This window comes from Micromys minutus (assembly GCF_963924665.1).
Source record: "Micromys minutus genome assembly, chromosome: 12".
Taxonomy (NCBI): Eukaryota; Metazoa; Chordata; class Mammalia; order Rodentia; family Muridae; genus Micromys; species Micromys minutus.
In genome coordinates this window covers 43,626,905-43,648,961 of record NC_137981.1, presented here as the reverse complement: position 1 = coordinate 43,648,961, position 22,057 = coordinate 43,626,905, and the positions used below count along the sequence as shown (strand labels likewise).

The 22,057-nt window shown below is 36.6% G+C and overlaps 2 protein-coding genes across 3 annotated transcripts in view; one reads left to right on the top strand and one right to left on the bottom strand.

Moving 5' to 3' along the window:
• The window catches only part of PIGN (phosphatidylinositol glycan anchor biosynthesis class N), a 120,378-nt gene extending 120,188 nt beyond the window's left edge, over positions 1 to 190 (bottom strand). The window contains exon 1 of the mRNA XM_080926400.1: positions 86 to 190. The gene's annotated coding sequence lies outside the window, so the exon portion shown is untranslated. The remainder of the gene's footprint in view (positions 1 to 85) is intronic.
• A 318-nt stretch (positions 191 to 508) lies between these two features.
• The window catches only part of RELCH (RAB11 binding and LisH domain, coiled-coil and HEAT repeat containing), an 89,632-nt gene continuing 68,083 nt past the window's right edge, over positions 509 to 22,057 (top strand). For both annotated transcript variants that reach the window (XM_080925953.1, XM_080925952.1), the window contains exons 1-5: positions 509 to 1,218; positions 9,564 to 9,653; positions 18,474 to 18,545; positions 18,655 to 18,710; positions 18,805 to 18,918. In XM_080925953.1, coding sequence (XP_080782079.1) covers positions 693 to 1,218; positions 9,564 to 9,653; positions 18,474 to 18,545; positions 18,655 to 18,710; positions 18,805 to 18,918 — 858 coding nt within the window. In that variant the 5' untranslated portion in view covers positions 509 to 692. The remainder of the gene's footprint in view (positions 1,219 to 9,563; positions 9,654 to 18,473; positions 18,546 to 18,654; positions 18,711 to 18,804; positions 18,919 to 22,057) is intronic.

Below are 22,057 nucleotides of genomic sequence, written 5' to 3'. Positions count from 1 at the left end.
AGGCAGCACACAGCGACAAAAACTGAAGCGTGAAGGGAGCAGCGGGCATGGGGACACCAACAAGTGAAGTGTCCCGAGACTTTACCTGGGACGTATCCGGCTTAGGCCAGGTCTTGGGAACCGGGCCTCCTCGGAACGAAGGCAGGACCCAGGGCCGTGTAAGATCTCGGGATGGTTCCCTTCAACTTTCTCAAAGCACAACCAAGCCCCGTACCCTCTGCCACCTCCACCTCTACTCCTCAGGGGAACGCCCCCAACATGCTCCAGGCCTCCCTGCTCTCGCGATAGCTGTCAGGCCTAGTCCTGTAACTTCAGCCAATCCTCGAGTGCTGTAGGTAGGGCCTTACGTTTGAGTCCTAAGCGGTTCCTTCAATCCTCTAACTTCAGGGCCTAAAGTGGGTGGGGCTGAGGCGGGAACGGGGCGGGGCGAAGCTGAAACCAAACCAGTTCTCGCGAGACTAGAGACCAGGAAGACGCCTGCAGATTTGGCTACTGGTGCAGCGGTGGCTAAGGCAGAAGGTGTTGCTACATCCCAGACTCTTGCCTCCCAATCTGGCCTAGTCTCTTGGTGAGGAGAGGCGCGGTCGGCCTGGGCTGCCTACGTGGTTAGTGGCTCTCAGGACCCGACGGAGATTCAGGCTGAGGGCCTGTCGGGCCAAGCAGGGTAGTACCCACACTCCTGACAGAATAAGATGGCGGCGATGGCGCCCGGAGGTAGTGGCAGTGGTAGCGGCGTAAATCCATTCCTCAGCGATTCCGATGAGGACGACGACGAGGTAGCGGCGACCGAGGACCGGCGGGCAGGACTTCGGCTGGGTGCTGGGGTCGGCCTAGATCCTGGTTCTGCAGGATCGCTGTCGCCACAGGACCCCATGGCCCTGGGAAGCAGTGCGCGGCCGGGGCTCCCTGTGGAGACGTCCACCGCTCCGGCAGCTCTGGGAGGCAGCGGGGAGACCCCTGCCCGATTGTCAATCGATGCCATCGCCGCTCAGTTGTTGCGCGATCAATACTTGCTGACTGCCCTGGAGCTGCACACCGAGCTGTTGGAGAGCGGCCGCGAGCTACCACGGCTGCGCGATTACTTCTCCAATCCTGGCAACTTCGAGAGGCAGAGTGGGACCCCACCAGGGATGGGGGCGCCTGGGATTCCTGGCGCATCCATCATTGGAGGCGCTGGAGGTCGGGAACCGAGTACAGCGTCGGGCGGAGGGCAGCTCAGTAAGTAGGCGTAGCCTGTCACACCTGCAGATGGGGGGGGGATTAGAGTTACTGTGCTGTTGAAGGGTATTTGTGGGCGGGTACCGAGGTTAGGGTCTTTTTGAAGAAGCGAGAGTGTATTGAACAACATGGGAGGTATCCTGTGTACTGGAAGCAAAAAAAATATCCTGCCGTAGCTCTTCTTTGTATTGGTTTCCGATCTTTGGCAGGTGTCGCACTGCTCCTGGGCTCCCTGTTGGTGTTGGGACCTATAACATCGACCTATAACATCAGAGTTTCCAGTTTATTGACTATTATGGCACTTTACAACGCTTCTTTATTACTTGGGCTTTTTTTTTTTTTTCTCCAGGAATTTTCCTTCTTCCCCCAGTTGAATCACACTACGAGGAAATAAATGTTTCTTAGTAATTCTTTGGTTCACTCCAGAGAAAGAACAAAACAGGAAATGTCGGTACTTGCTACTAAAATTGAATCCACTGAACATCTTTTGTCTTTGCTTTCACATTATTTTGTATCATTAATATATGCTAATAAAAAGGAAGAAATGGGATTTGTCTGCTTCATAGAATGTTTTCTGTTCAATAGAAACATAATTCAGTTTCTCTACCCCGATTTCAATAATATCCAGTTTACAGGAAAGCTGTGGAACAGATCAAGCATCTTCTCCCAGCTTTCTTTTTCAACATAGCAGCGCTAGAGATTTGCTTTTTTCGTCTATCCTTGCTGCAATCATTTTTAGCAATAGTGTAATCACTGGCCTAGTCATTATTTACATATACGCTTTAATCAAAATTCTCAGTGTTATCTTTAAGAGGCATCAAATTTTCCCACACTAATGCTAATACTTTGGTGTGTTCTGTGAACCAACTGCAATATAATAAAAAAAAAAAAGCCTAATTGATTTTTCTAAGTGTCTATACTTTTGAGTGATGCCAGAGGCTTGAAATTGCTAAAATTTGATGTCATAAAACTGGGAAGGGTGAGTTTTCTTTCAGAGTAATCCTAAGCACATTTTCTTCTATTGTAACTGTCTAAATTATTTAATGATTGTCACCTGACCAAGTACCTCACTGGGACCCAAATTTTCACATATTTTATATATAGTACTGTATGTACATCCCAGACTTAATGAGTTTTAGCCTACATCATAGCCTTTAGTCCTTTTATATTTGATTTGATGACAAAGATGATTTAGTATAGTCATTTCACTTATTAGCTTGGAGCTCCTGCCTGTCATTTTTCAGGAATGAGGATTAAACCTAGCACATATGACAGACAAAACTGTGCTATATCTCCCTGGTGTGTGTGTTTGTGTGTGTTGGGAGGGGGGTTGACAGGATGACTACTAATTAGAAAATGAGGACTTTTCATGTTTTATCATTTTAAGTGGCAGATCTAATATTTGAACTTAAGTCTTTATCAAAACATTGATTTTTACCACAGCTACTATATTATGTGTGCTTCAAGACACAACTCAGCAAAAGTTAGGGTTTTTTTTTTTTTGGTTTTGTTTGTTTGTTTGTTTGATATATGATCAAGTATAGTATCTAATAATTCAGAGTATGTCTTCACTCAAAATGGCCAATTAACACAGAAGGCAAGTGAAGTGGGGGAATATGAATGATCTGACAGGAGCATCACACCCATTTTGTCAAGTTAGCCACACTATACAGCATTAAACTCAAAGTTAGGACAGTCATGGTACATGTGATTGTAAGCAATCCAGAATCATCAGCTAAGCCTCCACAGGGAACCAAGCATGTTTTTAATAGATTTTTTTAATCTTTCAGAACTTAATACATTTGATTATATCCATCTTCTGTTTCTTTCCCTCACTCCTTACCCATCAACTTCATGTCTCCCTCTCCTCTTTTTAAATAACCCACCAAGTCCTTCATGCTGCCCATATACTCAAAGTTGGAAGTCTATTCACTAGGGCATGGTTATACCCTACCACAAGCCATGCCCTTAAAGAACTGGCTCGCCGTGAGAAGCCACCAACTGTCTCTCTGGCTCTCTGGGTAATTGTGTGGACTTGTGAGTCTAATCCTACTCATTCTTGGAATGCTGATTGGCTTGATCTTGTGCTGGTTTTGTTCAGGGTAGCACAGCTGCTGAGAGTTCATGGGTACCACAGTCCGGTCGTGTCCAAAAGATACTGTTTTACTCGGGTCCTCCCTAACCTCTGGCTCTTAGGGTCTTTCCAACCCCATCTTTGCAACAGTTCATTGAGGGCTGGGGGTGTGATATAGTTTTATCCTTTGTACTCCACTGACATTCCCAGCTCATTCATGTGTTTTTATGTTAACTACCAGCCAGAGCCATGCCCGTTTGTCAGCTGTTCTCAATCAAATCATCTAAAAAGGCCAAATTAGCTTGTTGATCAAGAAACTTAGCTGCATGGTTGCATGTGGTATTTCTGGTGACAGCATGCATGGTTCAGCCTCAGGGAGAATAAAACAAAGTTGTAAGCATGGGTGTAGCTTTCCAAATTGTCTCACCCATTTCAAAAATTACAAGTTTGTTTGTTTTTAAAACCTGCTAGTCCTGTTGTGGAGGTAGGTATAAGATTGCTCAAAGTAATGTCATCAGATTTTTTATGTAATTTCGGCCATCTCTCCATTCTGTATGTGTGCTACCTTAGTTCATACTTATATCTTGCATTTGAACCACCTTATTCTATGGCTTGATCTTGTCCTCTTATCTTTCCTCTTACTTTATTTCCCCCCCATCTTACTATTGTTAGTTACTGTTATTAACACAGATTTATAAATTTTTTTGTACTGGGATACAAATGTAAAGTAATCCTGTGCACAAGGTATAAAATATCAGCAGAAATAGATAAGATCAAAAAGTATGAAATGAAACCAGGGGTCATGGTGCACACATTTAATCTCAAGAGGCAGACAGATCTCTGAGTTTGGAGCCAGCCTCCAGGACAGCCAGGACTACATAGAGAAACTTTGTCTTGAAAAACAAGCAAATACATAAGTAGTATGAAGTGAATCTAGTGTGTAGTAGAGAGGCAAGGCATATAAACATAGTTTTTAAGGGAACGTGTCACAAATTAATAGGCATATGTAGCACTTTCAAAAATAGATGGAGTAAGGCAGAGGGTATGAAAGCCTCAATGTAAGATAATTAGTAAAATTAACTTTTAAAGTTATATTTATTTAATGTACAAGTGTGTATACCCACAAGCAGAGGCCAAAAGGCAACTGTGCAAATTTTAGTTTTCTCTTTCCACTTCTACATGAGTTGCAGGGATAGAACTCAGGTTATCAGTCTTTTAGCCACTTGAGACAGCTCACTGTCCTTATTTTTGTAACATACAGGGTAATGGGTTTTCTTATGGAATTTCATATATCTATGCCACTACAATTTATTTGGATTCATTTCCTCTTCTTCACTGCTGTCCACCAATTTTCCCTGAAACCTTCTTGTTGGTCTGGTCTCCAGCCTCCTTTCCTTGCTTCCTTCCTTTTTTTTCCTTCACTTAAGATAGGATCTTTCTGGGTTGCCAGATAGCTGTTGAACTCTTTCTGTGGAAGAGAATACCTTGAATTCTTGGCCCAGACTCTTGAAAAGCTATAATTACAAAACTGAAGTGGCTGGCTAGTAGGTTAACTATTCAAAGTTACTTCCTCCTGTCCAAACAATTCTTTCCAGCCCTCTTTATAATTAGCCAAAGTTTGCATTACAGGAACAAAAATGTGACCCTTTTTAGAATTTTCCCCCAGTTTTGTGTACTATATAATAAAATTTGACTTTAAAATACCTTATTGTATGTAGCAGTAAAGTTTTTTCTTTATGCTTCTTTCTGCATGACAGACATGCTTTTGTAAGTAATTAATCTCAGTCACATTTCCTTGGTGCGTAATATATACCTAAACTGGTTCTTGATAACTTTTCCTGACACATTTACATTTTCATGTTTTTCTGAAAGGAAATCACTACATGTGTTCCTTTTCCTGAAATCCTACTCTTGAGTTGTAGGTCAGTTTCTTTGCTATAAAATGCTGATGGCAGTAACTCTTGTGCATGGAGTTGTTTTTGAAAGTTAAATAAGTTAAATGCCATGTAATAAGTGGTCAGAAAGAATCCTAATAAATAATTCATAGATTATAATATCCTTATTGCCTAACAGTCTGGCATTAGGTAAAATCACTTAGCATTATCAAAATTTTCACTTATGTGAATGGTTTGTTGATTGTTTCAGCCAATAAGGTTCTAAGTTTAAATATTTTAACCTTGAATTTTAGCTTGTAGAATCTTGTGATCGGACTGAAAATTAGAAGATAGAAATTCTACTCTTATGCACAGATTTATCATAAAGTGATTGATTTGTTATTTACATATGTGACTTAATTCTCGTTGCTTGTTGACTTATTTAAAACAAAGATCAAGTCTCTTCAGCAAAGGTTAGCAAGTTGATTTAATAAACACATAACCTTCATTTCTCATCTGTAATATGACAAACTTGGACTATCTCTAAATTTTATTCTAACCTTCAAGTATTTTGAAAATAGTGGCTAGTGAAAAATGAGGCCCAGCATTGGAGAAAAAGCAGTGAACAATAGAAGACTCCCATACATAGTTCTATCGCCTTTTTAGTTCATGAGCAATGTCTAGATCTTGGTATGTGCAAACATCAGCTTTTCTAGAACTAGGCTAAATATGCTTGTCAAGTGTTTATAATCCTTTGTTACCAAAGTTGCTAATATTGTAACCATTTCAAACAATTTCAACACTAACCTTGATTAGCAAGAGGAGGCAAACCATTTGGTTTTACTTGAGGGTTCATAAATACAGTGCCCATTGATAAGAAAATATCCATTTGTACTGGGGGCAGATTTGTATTACCACAATAGTAGAAAACTTTGGGTATTACTGTTTTATAGCGTTTATATTTTAGAGGCACTTTCTCAGATGTGAATTGCTAAGATCCATCCTTAAGTACCTAATGTGTTTGAATACTTATATATAAAATTGAACTTCAGTATAATTGATTACTTTTAAGGTAAAACTTTTAACCTATTGAATTTATATATTACATGCTTTCATTGAATCATATTGAATTCATATATTATGTATCATGACAAGGTTTTAAGACAATACTGAGTAAATGAATATTTTACCAAAAGAACTGTGATTTAGTGCCAAATTTTAAATCCCATACATATACCTTTTAATTTTATGTTTGCTATTTTTATGGTTTCAAAATTATAAAGTATACTAGAGATTAAATGTAATGTGGGAAGAAAATAGCAAAAATACAAACAAAATGCTCAAATACTATGGAGAGGAATGTATAATTGAAAAATTAACATTCTGCTCCACAGAGTCAATTATTATCATTTCGTACATATTTTAAAAGCACAGTATGGACACATTTATCACAGTCACACTTGCATGGACAAGGTAAAAGTTTGGTTTTGTCACTTGTCAGTCTCCCTATTTAGTCCAGATTAGGCCCTTTCCATCAGGTTGTGGAGAGTAGCCAATAGCTTTGGCAATAGTCTGATGGTTGGATGTTTCTAGGGAGCTACTTTGACCAATAATTCATACAGTATTTTATACATATATAGAGGTAGATTTCTATACATATATGTACACAGTAGCAGGTTTCTGTGTGGCTTTCCCAGTGCTCTTTAATATTAGTTGTCCCTCCCCACACTCACACTTTACCCTCCTCTCTTGTACCTCTCCCTATTATCTTCCTATTCTATCTTCCCTTTGTCTCTTCATAACAATATATTCATATATTCCATTTCCCTTTCTTTAGAAGACAACCACTCCTCTTGCCACTGCCCACGGCCACCCAATAGTCAGTCCCTTACTAGGTACTTACTAGGTACCTCTATGGCTATTGGATTGTATCATACATATTAAAAACTAACATCTACATATAAGAGGAAACATAATACTTGTCTTTTAGAGTCTCAGTTAACTGCATTTATGATGATTTTTCTTTTCTGGCTCCATACACTTACCTGAAATTTTCATAATTTCACTTTATTTGTTTATTTACTTGCTTACTTACTAAGTTTTTGGTTTTTTTGAGACCAGGTTTCTCTGTATATAACAGCTCCTGACTGTCCTGGAACTTACTTTGTAAACAAGCCAGGCTGGCCTCAAACATACAGAGATCCACCCGCCTCTGTCTCCTGGATGCTGGGAGTAAAGGCATGTGCCACCACACCCAGCTAATTTCACTTTTCTAAACAACTGAATAATGTTGCATTGTTTAAATGTTTCACACTGTCATTATTCATTCATCTATTGGTAGATATCTATGCTGTTTCCAATTTCTGGCTATTATGAATAAATCCCAGTGAACATGGATGAGCAGGTATCTCAGTAATAAAATGTAGAATTCTTTGGATATGTGACCAAGAGTAGTATAGATGGATTTGAGGTAGGTTGATTCCTAGCTGCCTCAGTAACTGCCAAACTAACTAATTTCCATTATAGCTATACCAGTTTGCACTCATACTAGCAAAGAATATGTGTTTCCTTTGCCCCTTGCCAACAGCATATGTTGTCAGTTGTTTTATAAATCTTGGTCATTCTGACTGGGGTAAGATGAAATCTCACTGTAGTTTTATTTACATTTCCATAATGGCTAAGTTCTTTCAGTGTTTCTTAGCCATTTGTGTTTTATCTCTACTTAGTTCTGTACCTCATTTTTAATTAGGTTCTTTCCTTGATGCTCAGGAGTTTGTTTATGTGTTTGTTTTTAAGTTCTTTATATATTATAGATACTAGCTTTCTAAGTCTGATAAATTTTGACAAATGAATTTATCTGTAGTGACACATGTTCCTACACTGTGTATGTGAGTATGCTGTTTTTCTCTACCAACTTTTAATATTTTCTATTCTTTTGGTTTTCAGCAGTTTGATTATGATATTCCTACATTTCTGTACTCTGTCCTCATTCATGTTCTCTGTTTGGAATCTGTGTCTGCCCAGCCTTTTGTTTTATCTGTCTGTTGCTTCCACTTCTATATACCTTAAACATGTTTTTTGTTCCATGGAAACATTTCTATTACTTTGTTTTACTCTTTTTTTCATGTTGAATGCTATATTTAATCTTTTTTAATTCCTCATTTTTATATGTCTATGTACATGTGCCCAGAAGTCAATTAAATTGGTTTCTTCTTCACTGTCTGGAGCCCAAGGACTGGCCATACGTCATTAGAGTTGATATTGAGCTCTTCTCACCGCCCCTGGAATTACTTTTAAACTCATTCCTCTGTCGTGTTTATTGTTGTTATACTCTGCATTGAACTTTTGGTGTGAAGCGTTTGCTTTTCAGGTCTACTGATATCTTCCAGAATTTCCATTGGTATTTTCTATATTTTTTTTCTGCTAGGATTTCCTATCCTGTTGTTGTTGTTGTTGTATTGAAACATCATGACCAAGACAACTTGTAGAAAGAAGGGGTTTGGGGGGAGGGGCTTACGATTTCAAATAGATAAGTGTCTATCACCATTGAGGATGGCAAAGTGGCAGCAGGCAGGCAGACATGGTGGCAGAACAACTGAGACCTCACATCTTGTACAGCAAACAAGAAGCAGAGAGAAAGACCCTGCAAATGGTGCATGGCATTTGAAGCCTAAAAACCTTGTCCAATGACACACTAGCTCCAGCAAGCTGACACCTTCTAAGTCTCCCCAGATGCCAGTAACTGGGGACCAAGTCTTCAAATACCCAAGACTTATGGTGGACACCTCATTAAAATTACACACTTTGATTCACTAACCATAATTTTAACAGCTGTTTTAAAATCTTTTGTGTCCTGATAGTCACATATAACTTCCTTGGAATTTATCCTTTTTGTTCATATTTCCACTTGGGACTGGATGATTCTTTGCTATTCTTATGTATGAAATCACTTTGGTCTGTATGGTAACAGTATATATGATAGATTGTTAAGGCTGGATTTGGTCTGGTTTTTCCAGTGTCTTATGTTTTCAGTTATCTAGCCCAGACTAAATCTACAAAGTCTTTGAGGTTGGAGTTCAAATACTGTTTGGGGGAGGTGGCTATTTATTGTCTGGTTGGAGTATTTGGTTGGTTAGCTGGTTCTGGCTGGTTGTACTACTTATAATATGCTCTATGTATGCTTAGCTCATAAGTGGGACATATATTGGGTAGGTAAACATTACCTAAAGTAGTTGAACTGGTTTGAGCATTTTTATCTTTTTTTATTGTTATTTAATAGAACTTCTAGAACTTAGAGTTGGTTTTGTTAAATGAAAATATTTATAGGTTTTTGAATTACAATGTCCTATTTTGCAACTAAGTAAAAAACTATTCTGTTACTTTTCTCTTTTTTCTAGATCGAGCTGGGAGCATTAGTACTCTTGATTCATTAGACTTTGCAAGATATTCAGATGATGGTAACAGGGAAACAGATGAAAGAGTGGCAGGTATGTAAGACTGGAAAGATAGATTTGGATTCTTTCACTTTCCAGAAATAAAATGACCTCCTATCATACTAATGTTAAAATACCTAATTATTATACAAAGTTGTGTTACTACTAATTTATTACATTGAAGATACCCTAGCTTTCTATCCATTGGCATTAAGAATTTTAGTATAAACCAACAATTTGCTGACTTTTCCTTATGACAAGGTGTTAACAACTGCTGTAAAAACAGTTTTATGTTATCGGTTGCATAGTTCAAACTGTACCTGAGCCTCATTCTCTTGATACTCCCAGCCAAGGCCAATAGTCATATATTTCTATTAGTACAACTTTGGATTTTTCAAAACTGGTTTAAATATCTCTGTTCTGACTATTAGATTAGGCTAAACTTTGCCTTGAGTTCTGTGAACATGCCATAACTCACAGTTGTTTCCAGAAATTCTTGATTTTCCTGTGGTATCTGGCTCAACAGGGTCTTCCAGGATCCTGCCCATCCTAACAAGATAATATCTTTTCTGAGTGCTTGCTCAGTCTAGTTTCCTCCATTCCCATCCCCACCCACTTCCTCACCAGTCCTTCCAGATACATATCAATCACCACTGGATCTGTAGGGACTTCTGAGGACCAATTTGTCTTATACTGGAAATTTTCCTCAGAATCTTCCCCAGAATTTGCCAGTGTAGAAGCTATGGCTCTTTGAGTGCAAATATCTGGTTCTTCAGGGTTATGGCTTCCTATCATTGTAGTCATTCTGCTTAGGAATTGTTTTGGGAATTTTTTTGGCCCAGAGTGAGACATTGAAAGCAGGACTTAAGCTTCAGTGGAATGCAGGCATTCCTGAAACAGTAGGGCCATACAGGATCAACAGAGCTGTGAGGTCAGAAAGAGTGTAGATCTACATCTATTATTAACGGACTTTCTTGCACTTAACTGGGACAAGTTTCTGAAAGCCTACACAACGCTGACCTACTATAGTCATTATAGTAAAAATAATTCCTGGGGCTGAAGAAATGGCTCAGCCCTTAAGAATATTAACTGCTCTTCCAGAAGATCCAGATTCAATTTTCAGAACCCACATGGTGGTTCACAACTGTCTGTAACTATAGTTCAGGGGACTCTGACTCCCTCACACAGACATAAATAAATCTTGTAAGCCCCTTGCCTGCTCCAATCTAAACACTGAATGCTGATTGTCTCATTGAAGGAGACCACCTACCCACAATAAACTAAGCCCCTGGGAGAGGTTGTACTAGACGTGAGGAGTGGAGGTAGGATTCAAATCCAAATAGCCTCGCACAATTAAATTAATTAAACTGTATGCTACCTCTTGATGTGAAGGATTAGGTTTGACCTAATTAAAATTTCCATTGCAATGTATGATGTCCATTTGTTGCCTAAGACTAGAAACTTGATATTTAAAAATCACAATATTACATGAGTTAGGGGAAAGGGGGGTGATTTTTTTTTTTTTTTTTTTTTTTTTAGTTCAACCAAAACCAAGAGGACTCAACAGTATAACTAATAGTAATGTTAATTTAATGAAAAGGTCATGGGAAGAAATTAGTGTGACCTCTTATTCTTTACCACATAATTTAGCAACGATCATCAAAACAACAAGTCAGATCAGCCATAGTAGCTATTAGCTATACTCTAGCACTTAGAAGCTGAAGCAAGAGAATTGCTCTGAATGTAAGACTAGCCTGGGTTGCACAGTGAGACCTTAACCAAAGAAAAAGAATTAGGAAAAAAAAAAAAAAAAAAAAAAACCTTATAGATCACATCTCTAATGTCTGAGTTAGCAGATAAAATGGTAGGTTAATTGAATAAACTCAGGATTGGTTTATCCTACTGTATCATTTGTACAGTAGCATTGTTATATAATTACATAGTAAATATTTTATGTTATATAGTAAACATGTGGATTTCAGGAGAATTTTTGTTGTTTGAGATAGGTTGATTCTCATGCATCACAGGCTAGCCTGGAATTCAGTACATAAATTCTGACCCTCCTTGCTTCACCTCCCAAGTTCTTGGATTACAGTTGTATCCCATCTTACTTATGCTGCTGGACTGGAGATCAAATTCAAGCCTATAGACCGTTTAGTTTTTTTTGTTTTTTTTTTTTTAAGATTTATTTATTTTATAAATATGAGTACACACTAGACGAGGGCATCAGATCCCATGACAGATGATTCTGAGCCACCATGTGGTTGCTGGGAATTGAACTCAGGACCTCTGGAAGAGCAGTCAGTGCACTTAACCGCTGAGCCATCTCTCCAGCCCCCTGTTTAGTTTTTCTTTTTTTAATAGTCAATATAACAGGTTTTATATCTATATGGTTACATGTTAAAAAATAACTTACCAACAAGTTGACTACATAATTATGTTCCTTAATTTCCATTTGAAATTAGATCCCACTAGATTGAATCTGAACAAAGAGTTTCTTGTTATTTAGGTATTTTTGATTTCTAATTAGCAAGAAGCATTGTTAAGAAACAAACTTTGGGCCATTTCATCTTCCTTTGTGTCAAAACAGGAGTGAGAAGGTTAGTAATCTGATGGAGGAGTGGACCTCATCCTCCACACTTTGGCACAACAAAGAGTAGAATGTGTGACTGAAGGGTTAGCTTAGTAGTTTAGAGCACTGGCTGTGCTTTCAGAGACCCAGGTTCCACTCCCAACATCTTTGCAGCTCACCACAATCCAGTCCATAACTCTCATCCCAGCAGCTCCAGCACCCTCTTCTGGGCTCTTCAGGTACAGCAGTGCACATGATACCCAGACACTGTGCAGGCAAATCACCTGTACATAATAAATATTAAAAAGCAACAGGAACAACATTTTCAATGTGACAATTTTAATCTTACATCTTTAATTTAAATAATATTCTACCTCTAGATATATCCTACCTCTAACTTTGGGGAACTAGCCTTTTTTTTCAACTATTGTACTATGCTGATATGTTAATGAATGTCTTCATCTTTCTTAGAGAAAGAACGTTATTCTAGAAAATGGTTTTCACTCTTATGTCGAACCAAACATGTATGTGTGAGGCTTTAAGAAATTAATCACATTCTCTAAAGATTTTTTGACTTTTCTCCTACTCATTTGTAGTAATTTAAAAGTGAATCAAAAGACTGTGATTCAGGAAAGATAATTGTCCTGTTATCTGCCATTTGATCAAATGGAACCCTCAATAACATAGATAACACAGATCCAAAATCAGTTGTCCTACCAATGTTCTAACCTTTCAGTAGCTATTGATGTTAGGGTGGGAAGGATTGTTTGATTTTATTTTTTGAATGGCGCAGGTCTCAGGTAACCCTGTCTGATCTTGGACTGGGTAGCTGTGACTGGCTTTGAACACCTGATCTTTCCTCTACCTCCCAGGTGCTGCACTATAGATAAGCATCACTGTATTTGAACAGCTGTTAATATTTTTAGGGCAGATATATTTGTTTTCTTATCATCTTTCTGCTAAGTTAAAAATCTGGTTATTTTCTAGGCCTGTAAAGTTTTTTGCTTTTTTGTTGTTTTTATTTTTTTAATAGATACCCCACTTCTATCCCCAAAGATTGGATAGATGGATTTAGGACTCATTCATGTGCTTTCTTACTGAGCCCTATCTTGAGGCTTATGGGAAGACTCTAAATGTTAGGCATTCTGCTCAGTATTGATAGAAAATTTTATTTAATACTGTTAACAGTCCTATGGAATAAGTAATGAAATCTTTATTTTATAAACTAGTAAAATGATAGTTCAAAAATTTACCAGTGACAGAACACAAAAAAGTTTTATTTCCAAAGCCTACAGTGTCTTTTAGTATAAGCTATACCTCTGAAAAAAAGTATATTTTTATGAATATCAGAATTTCATTTTTCCCAAATAAAATCATTTTAACTTAGTCACTTTATTTTCAAAGAGGTAAAAGACTGAAGCTTTTTATTTTTGGCATTTTTAATTGAGCTATACATTTTAAATTGAACTATACAACCTGGAGGTTTTCCTTGTCCCTTTACATGCACACAAGTGTCTTTGTACCTTCACACACAACCTTGTCTACACAGTTATTCATAAATTGAACTATATTCATAAAATTAATACATGTCAACAAATGAGCTGAATTCTGATTTTGTTAATAAATAACTAAAGTTTTTTTAAGGATAGATTCATGATATTTGAATTGCTGAATTTAGCTTATTTTATGCATTTTGAACATAGAAGTGTAAAGTTGTTTTGCCGTCAAGGAATTTGTTTCTTGTTGCAAGAATGCTTTGAAATTGATGACAAGGGCTTTGATCCCTTTAGAACTAACTTATTTATGGGGGAAATAATTAAGCCTATAATGTGCTTACCTTGCAACCACAAGGACCCAAAAGCTTCATTCTCAGTACCCATTAAAAAATAATAAAATTAAGTAAAATTAAACAGGTATGCATAGTGACGTGCACCTATAATCACAGTGTTGAAGAGGAGTCCCTGGGGCTCTCTGGCCAGTCCACCTAGCCTACTTGGAGAGTTCCAGGCCAATAAGAGACTGTCAGGAGAACAGGATGGCTCATACCCTAGAAACATGAAAATTATCCTCTGCCTTTCACATACAACAAGTGTCTTTGTACCTTCACACACAAGCTTATATACAGTTATTCACACAGGAGAACCTGCTTCACAACATCCATCTTTTAATGTCAGAGTTGCTGGTCTTGTTCTTGTATTTCTGCCTACTAGAGAAAAATTTCTATGTTCACACACTGATGAAATCCAAAGAGATACAAAGCGGCTTGCTTGCTAATTTCCGAGGAAAGATCCTCCTGAATGCTGGAGAAAGGAGTCACTGTTGATCGATTCAGCATGTATTTATTGAATACTCCCTCTGTATTACAAGTGGTATGTTGTTCTCTTCTAAAATGACTCTCAGATCTGGCCTGTGAAGTCATCAGTCTCTATACCCTGAATAACAAACAAAAGCTTAGTATCATCCGTGGTCTTGTTGTTCCTTGGTTAACGGCCAGGGCATTATCTGTATCCCATTGCCTCAGTATCCTCTCTGTTTTACTTGTTCTATTGAGACAATTCTATGGAACTAAGTTGGCCTCAACTTTATGATCTTCTTCCCTTAGCTTTCTGAATGCTGAGATTGCAAGAATACACACACACACACACACACACACACACACACACACACAGAGCCAGAATTTTTTTTTTTTTTTTTTTTTTTTTGAGACATGGCCTTACTAGCATACCCTTGGCTGTCCTAGAACTCACTACGTAGATCAGGCTGGCCTCAAAGTCATAGAGATCCACCTGCCTCTGCCTCCTAAATGCTGAGATTAAAAGCATGTGACCCTTCCTGGCTAGGAATTTTTTTCTGAGAACCCAATTTCACTTATGTTTGTATCTCCCCTAATTTAAACAAACAGACAGACAGAAAGTATATATGTATGTTCTTTTCTATTAGCAGGGAACCTTTTATTTTCTTATATTGAACTTGATATGTAAATTTTATATTTAAAGTTGGATTGGTATTCCAAAAGGGTTAGATATAATATTAGTGAAATCAATTTATTTGTAATTTGTTACCATGAAATTAAGGTAATATTAGGAATAGAAAAAATATTATAATGGGTGGTTATATGTAAGTTAAAAATAACTGTAATGTTCATTAGATTTTTGTAGATTTCAGATTCCAAAGGTGTATCTCATGATAGTTTTACAAACAAAACGGTAGGAGTAGGGCTTGTTGGTAGGTAAGTTTAGAAAGATGAGGTTTTCTGCAGAATATTTGTCTTTGATATTTGAGTGAGTATCTTAATATTAGTATATAAAATTATTAATATACAATGTCACAAAAGTTTGCATTTGAGCAGCTACAGAGATAGTTAAGATGAATTTCTAGTTACTAAGTGATTATAATCAGTTTCGTATGGATATTAATTGATGACAGGATAAAGACAACATGTGGTAAGTAATCTCCAAGTTTCCCTTAGTTGGCTTCCAAACCAACTCAGTGGGTGGATGGATGTACCATTAAGTGGGGAGAGACTACTAAGGAAGACCAGGTGTGAGAAGGAAATGATGCAATTCAGTTAGGACCAAAATCAGAACTTAGGAAACATTCAAATGGGCATGTCTCGTAAATAAGGAAATAAGAATGTATTTGGTGAAAGGGCTTTAAGATCGTGATCATCAAAGCCACAGGAATGGATGTCATGGGTTAGGTAACATGAGAAAAGGCCCAAGGGTTAAAGAAATCAACTTCAAGACAAGTGAACAGAAAGAACAAGGAAAGCAAGGGTTTTTTTTCTTCCCTGAAAGGCTTGTCAGCATGAATTAAGTTGAAAACAAGCATTTTAAAGTAGTTGTACTGGGTTGGAACCTAGGGTAATTTAACGTTGCTTATACTGACTTAAGTGTTAAAATTGTAAAGAGTAAAACTGTAAGGCACACTGTAAATATGCATGCATGTTTGTAGTTATTACATTTAATCTCAGGAGATCACCTTAGTTTGGGTTGGGCAAGTAGAATGTGTAGATTGGTTGTTGGCTCTTACAGCATTTTATATACACACACATGCACACACACACACACACACACACACACACACACACACACACACACACTCATACATTTAGAAAGAATGGTGATTTTAAGAACTGCTTGGAACTTGTTCCACAAAAGTTATCTCCGTACAGGGTATTCAGTTTGCACTTCAATCCAGTGTTTTAGGAGACAAATTCATTTATGTATAAATACTGTGTGACATTAAGAATCTTTCTTGACAGCAGGAGGGAGAAAGAAAGAAAATGCAATACATGTATGAAATTGTCAGAAAATCAAATTTTAAACTCTTAAGAAAAAGATGTTATAAATTCTCTCAAATCTGTATTTGCTTGGTTAATTCTACTTTTATAGAGATGTGCTATAGCTTCAAGCATAAAACTCTGTCTTTTAGAACCTGTGTTGTATAATAAGAAACATGCAGCAGAGTGAATTCATTTTGGAAGTCTGTCTTTTCAAAGCATTGATATCTTGTAATGACATTTGGCAATATGTATGTAGATGTTTGTAAAATTATAAATTCTTGCCGTCTGACATGGGTTTTCTGGCTTTCTGTGCCTAATCACTCTTTGTTTTGTTCCTGGTCACCAGTTTAATTTGAGCATTTCCCACTTTGTGTTTTAACCAGTTTCTTCCCTTCCCTCCCTACCCCTTACTTTTCTGTCATTCTGGTGTAGGGCATTTCTGATCTGCAATTGTTCTGTAGTATGTTTTGGACAATTTAAAGCGATATTGAAAGCATACTATGTATACTTTCACCTTATGCATAGTTTAGTTAGGTACTTTTTTCTAAAATTTCATAGAATTTTCAATTTTTTAAAGTGATCAAATTTCTACATAAACGTATTCAGTTATGTAAATAATCTGACTTTAGCAAAAACTCTTAAAGAGTTTCAAGGAATTGCAGTTCAGGGGAATGTCTTAGCTTTGCTGCACAGAAGTGTTTGCAGATCAGCTTTGCTGACTACCAATGGCACGTGGTGACTCAGTGCCATCCTAGCTGTGCTTTCATTGCTGCTGCAGCTAAACTCTGTGCATCAAAAGAAATGGCTGTCATAGCTGTGACTCAACCACATCCTAAGTTTTTATTGAACACATGCAAACTGAGTGAATCCGAATTTTCCCATATATTCTTAAAGCTTCCTGATGCCATCACATCTTTTTTTTCTACCAATCAGTCAGGGCAAAACTGAAAATTAAATTCCTTAGATTTTATGCAAGTCTGTAATTATTTGTGACAAAGATCAATTAATTTTCTCAGAGTTTTAATTAACAGAAGTAACTTCTCTTCTTCAAATTTAAACTTGCTATTTCTTAAGCATAATATCTATAAATTTTAAGAAAACTCCATAATTAAGATATATGCAATTCTATCTTGTTTGTGATAAATAATGCACAAAGCTTAGTAAGAGATTTTTTTTCCCCACCATTCTTGCTCTCTTACAATTAGATTATATGACAGTAGGAGAAATCTTTGAAGTTTTTTAATCCCTCTTAGAGGAAAATAATTTATTTGAAGGCCTAGTAGAACCTTTTAAATTCTACCTAATTTTACCTCACACAGTTATTTTAGTGGTGATTGGTATGTATGTAATACTTGCCTTAGGATTAAGTCGTTTTTATTTTTTTGGTGTTAAATAAGAACAGAACTAAAACATTTAGGCCTTTATATGTGTGTCTTTAACCTATCTGCTTGTTTTAGAAAACATACTTCCTTGGAGGAAAATGTGTAGGCATACAACATTTGTCACACATTTAAATGGAGCTCCTAAACTAACAAGCAGTCTAGCCACTGTTTCTACAATTACAACATTCTAAACAGTACATTTCAAAATAACTTAAAACATCTTTTAAAGGCGAGTTAGCTAATTTTCATATACTTTCTACCTCCTTTCCTCCAAAATTATGGTTAGATAAAAATATTTCATTACATTTTCTTACCCAGATTGGCTAAAGCAGAAGCACCCAGATTATAAATTTTTAGTTACCTAAATAAAAGTATGTATTTTAATAGCTGTATTCCTTGTCAGACAGCTAGAACATACACCCCTAATTCTGCTAAAACTATGGAAAATGATCACCAGTTTGCTTGCAAGTCAACTCTGCTGCATGCGTTCACAAGTTTCATAAAGGTTGCATGCTTTCTGTTTTCAATACAAATTGTGTTTTTTTTCATACCCATCTTTGCTTTTTATTTTTTTTATTTTTGTTCCCTTTTCTTGGTTGGATGCCTGTGTGTGTTTAATCCAAATCCCTGTCCAGTCCTGGAGTTTGAACTACGGAAAGCCAAGGAGACCATTCAGGCCCTCCGAGCCAACCTAACAAAAGCTGCAGGTGGTGTACATAAAACTTTTTGAGCCTTTTCCCACTTTTACAATGTAGAAGTAGCTGGACTATTTTTAAGTACAAAATAGTAAAACATTATCTTATTTTATCCCACCAGAACATGAAGTTCCTTTACAGGAACGAAAAAATTACAAATCAAGTCCTGAAATTCAGGTGGGTGATTGACAACACCAGTTACCTTCTATACAGCTGAGTGTCAGAGGAGCAAAGCTCACATTTTCCCATCTGTCTTTTACGTTGCTTCCAGGAGCCAATCAAACCTCTTGAAAAGAGAGCTCTCAACTTCCTAGTCAATGAGTTTTTGTTGAAGAATAACTACAAGCTTACATCAATAACCTTTTCAGATGAAAATGATGATCAGGTAAAGTTACTGTTCTAAGTAATGTCTGCTGTTAATCTACCTTTTCTCTAACTTTATGTTAACACTTATGCCTACAGTAAAAGTCCATGTGGGTAGTTTCTAAAATCAAAGCAGGTACTACTCAGTTTAGTATTTGATTGGCTGACAGACCTTTTCTATTTTGTAACCTTTTTAAACAAAGACTTATCTTTCCAGGTAGCTTTTACAGCCTGATAGTAACTGTATAACCCCTTCATGTTTGTGTTCATTCAAAAAGTACGTTTTTTAAAAACTGAATAATTACTTGGTTCTGTTGATCAGTGCAGACTTAGATATTGGGTTTAACTATTAAAAGTTTCTTGATTAGCACTATATATAATTTAGATATTCAGTAACAATGGTTGGAGGTTTTTTGGTTGGTTGGTTAATTGTTTTTGGTTTTGTTTTTTTATGGTGTGTGTGTGTTTTTTGGGCTTTTGTTTTTGTTTTGTTTTGAGGCAGGGTTTTTCTAGGTAGTACTGGAATTTGCTCTGTAGACCATGCTGTCCTCAAACTCAGAGATACACCTGCTTCTGCCTCCCACATGCTGGGATTAAAGATGTGGGTCACTACTACCTGGCTGGAGAATGACTATAAGATAGATAGATAGATAGATAGATAGATAGATAGATAGATAGATAGATAGATAGATATAGATAGATATAGATAGATAGATAGATAGATAGATAGATAGATAGATAGAGATAGATAGATAGATAGATAGATAGATAGATAATGCATGTATACATGTATTTATTTGGTTCACTAAATGGGAACCAATTATTATTCTTCTGATAAATTGTTGAAGACAAAGAAATGATCATTTTATTATAATCTCTCACTCTGAAAATATGACAGCTTACTGTCTTATAGGTCCATTTGAATCCTAGACGTCGTAAAATACCAAAGAATTTATTATGAAGAAAGTAGAAGGCTGTGACTTTTATCTTTGTTTACTCTTACTTTTGTGGTATTAGAGATTGTAACTTACACACAGTAAGCAGACACCCTACCTCTAAAGCTGCAGCCTCACCCCCAGAGTCCAGTATTTTAAGTGAAAGTGTCCATGTGCCTTCCACGTAGGCTTGAAACCACATTCCATATTATGTGAAAGCTAACAAAAAGTGGATTTTAGTATGAACCTGTAAGGCTTATAGAGGAAAATGAAAGAGGGGTAAATCATTACAATTTTGAAAGGAAGATAAAGACACCAAAATTATGGTGGGCTTCAGATGTACTGTGATCAAAAAATTTTTTTTTAATTTTTAAAAAACATTCTTTGCTGGTAAAATGTCTCAGCAGATAAATGTGCTTGCTACCCAGGCCCAGCAGCCTGATTTTGATCCCCAGAGTCTAGGTGAAATGGAAGGAAAGAACTGACTTCTGTGTTGTCCTATGACTTCCATACACAAGCCATGGAATGCATGCACAGAAACATATACATTATGGAAACACATGATATTAATAAATTCTTGAGGCTGGAGGAGTACCTCAGCAGCTAAGAGTTTCCTGTTGTACCCAAGTTGGGAAATTTATATTCACCTGTAAATCCAACTCCCACTCTGACCTCTGTGGGTACACACACATAAATAAAAGTTTAAAACAATTAAGACCACTGTTGAGTGAAAAGACAAATAATTGTTTGGGTGAATGTGTTCTAAGTCAACAAAGAATTTGTTAAAATTTTCTAAACTCTTTAATAAGAAATGAATATAATTAAAAGCATTAGCAAAAGAATTACATACATGCTTCTCCAAAAAAAAAAAAAAAAAAAAAAAAAAAAAAGTATCTATATGAAACTGAGCTTGTGAAAGATGCTCAGCACTTTTTTCTTCAAAGATGAACATCCAGCGAGATGCCTCACACTTAGGATGGCTATGACTGAATTGATAGGCTGGGCCCAAGTTAGGTAGATTGAAATAAACTGATGTATGCTGTATTTGTTTATAATTTGTGTAACCTAAAATTTATTTAGTTTTTGTAAGTCAGCATCATGAGGCCTTTAAAAATATCTTACTTATTTGTAGAAAAGTCCTAAGAAGTAATGAGTATTATACCCATTTGGTACGTAGTTTACCTAAATTAACTGATAATAATAAGCAGTGACTAGGAATGTTTCATTTATCTCTTTTTCTCCAGACCCCTGATTTTAGTGCTCTTATCAATTCCATATTTCAGTTTTAAGCATAATTATTCCATTATTTAAGTAAGTCATTAATGGGTTAAAGTGCCACATTTGTAATATATGACTATGCTAAAGTTTTTCAGAGAGTCTCATAAACAAATTTTAATAAGATAACAACTTTGTACTGTTATTTTAATTTTAGGACAAGACAAAATAGTAAGAAAAAGTATCTGTCTGTGACTTACTACTATGTAATTTCATGCAGCCTGTCTAAAAATCTTTGCCATAGAGTAGTCAAGATCCCTTTTTGTGATTTTAATGGAGTTGATTTATTCTGAATTAGAGGTAAGGTTTAAAATTAAAAACACAATAGATTTACAGGTAGCTATTCAGATTCTTTAAATTTCCAGAAACATTTTTACTGATGCAAGTTAGATTTAAACAGCTATAGCAGTATCAGTAGTTTAAGTTGGTTATTAATTCATCAGAGAGCACAATGATTGTATACAGTGTGGGATGTTAGCAGAACACCACTAATCAATCAGTCTACTTGTAACTTTTAAGTGTGCTTGATGAACTAAGCACTTAGACTTCTACTGCCCCAGTGATCAAACTCAGGACTTCATGCATTGTAGACTAGTACTGTAGCCCTGAGCTCCTTCTCAGACCGTCTTTTATAGATTTTTAACTTTAAAAAAAATTCTATTTTATAGAATTAAACAGAAAGCTTAAAATTGTAAGAATAATACTTGTGCAGTGTAAGAAAGAGTACCCAGAATATATACTTTGGGTTTGGTTGTTGTTTTGTTTGAGGTTTGGTTTGTTTGCTCTTTGGAGACATGGCCTCACTATGTAACCCTGGTCACCCTCAGACTCACAGATCCTCTCTTTCCCTTGTGCTGGAATTAAAGGTCTTGTACCATCATGCCCCACACACTTAGACATTATAAGAAAACTATTATTTTTGGTTTTCCAGTGCAGTAATACTTGACACAA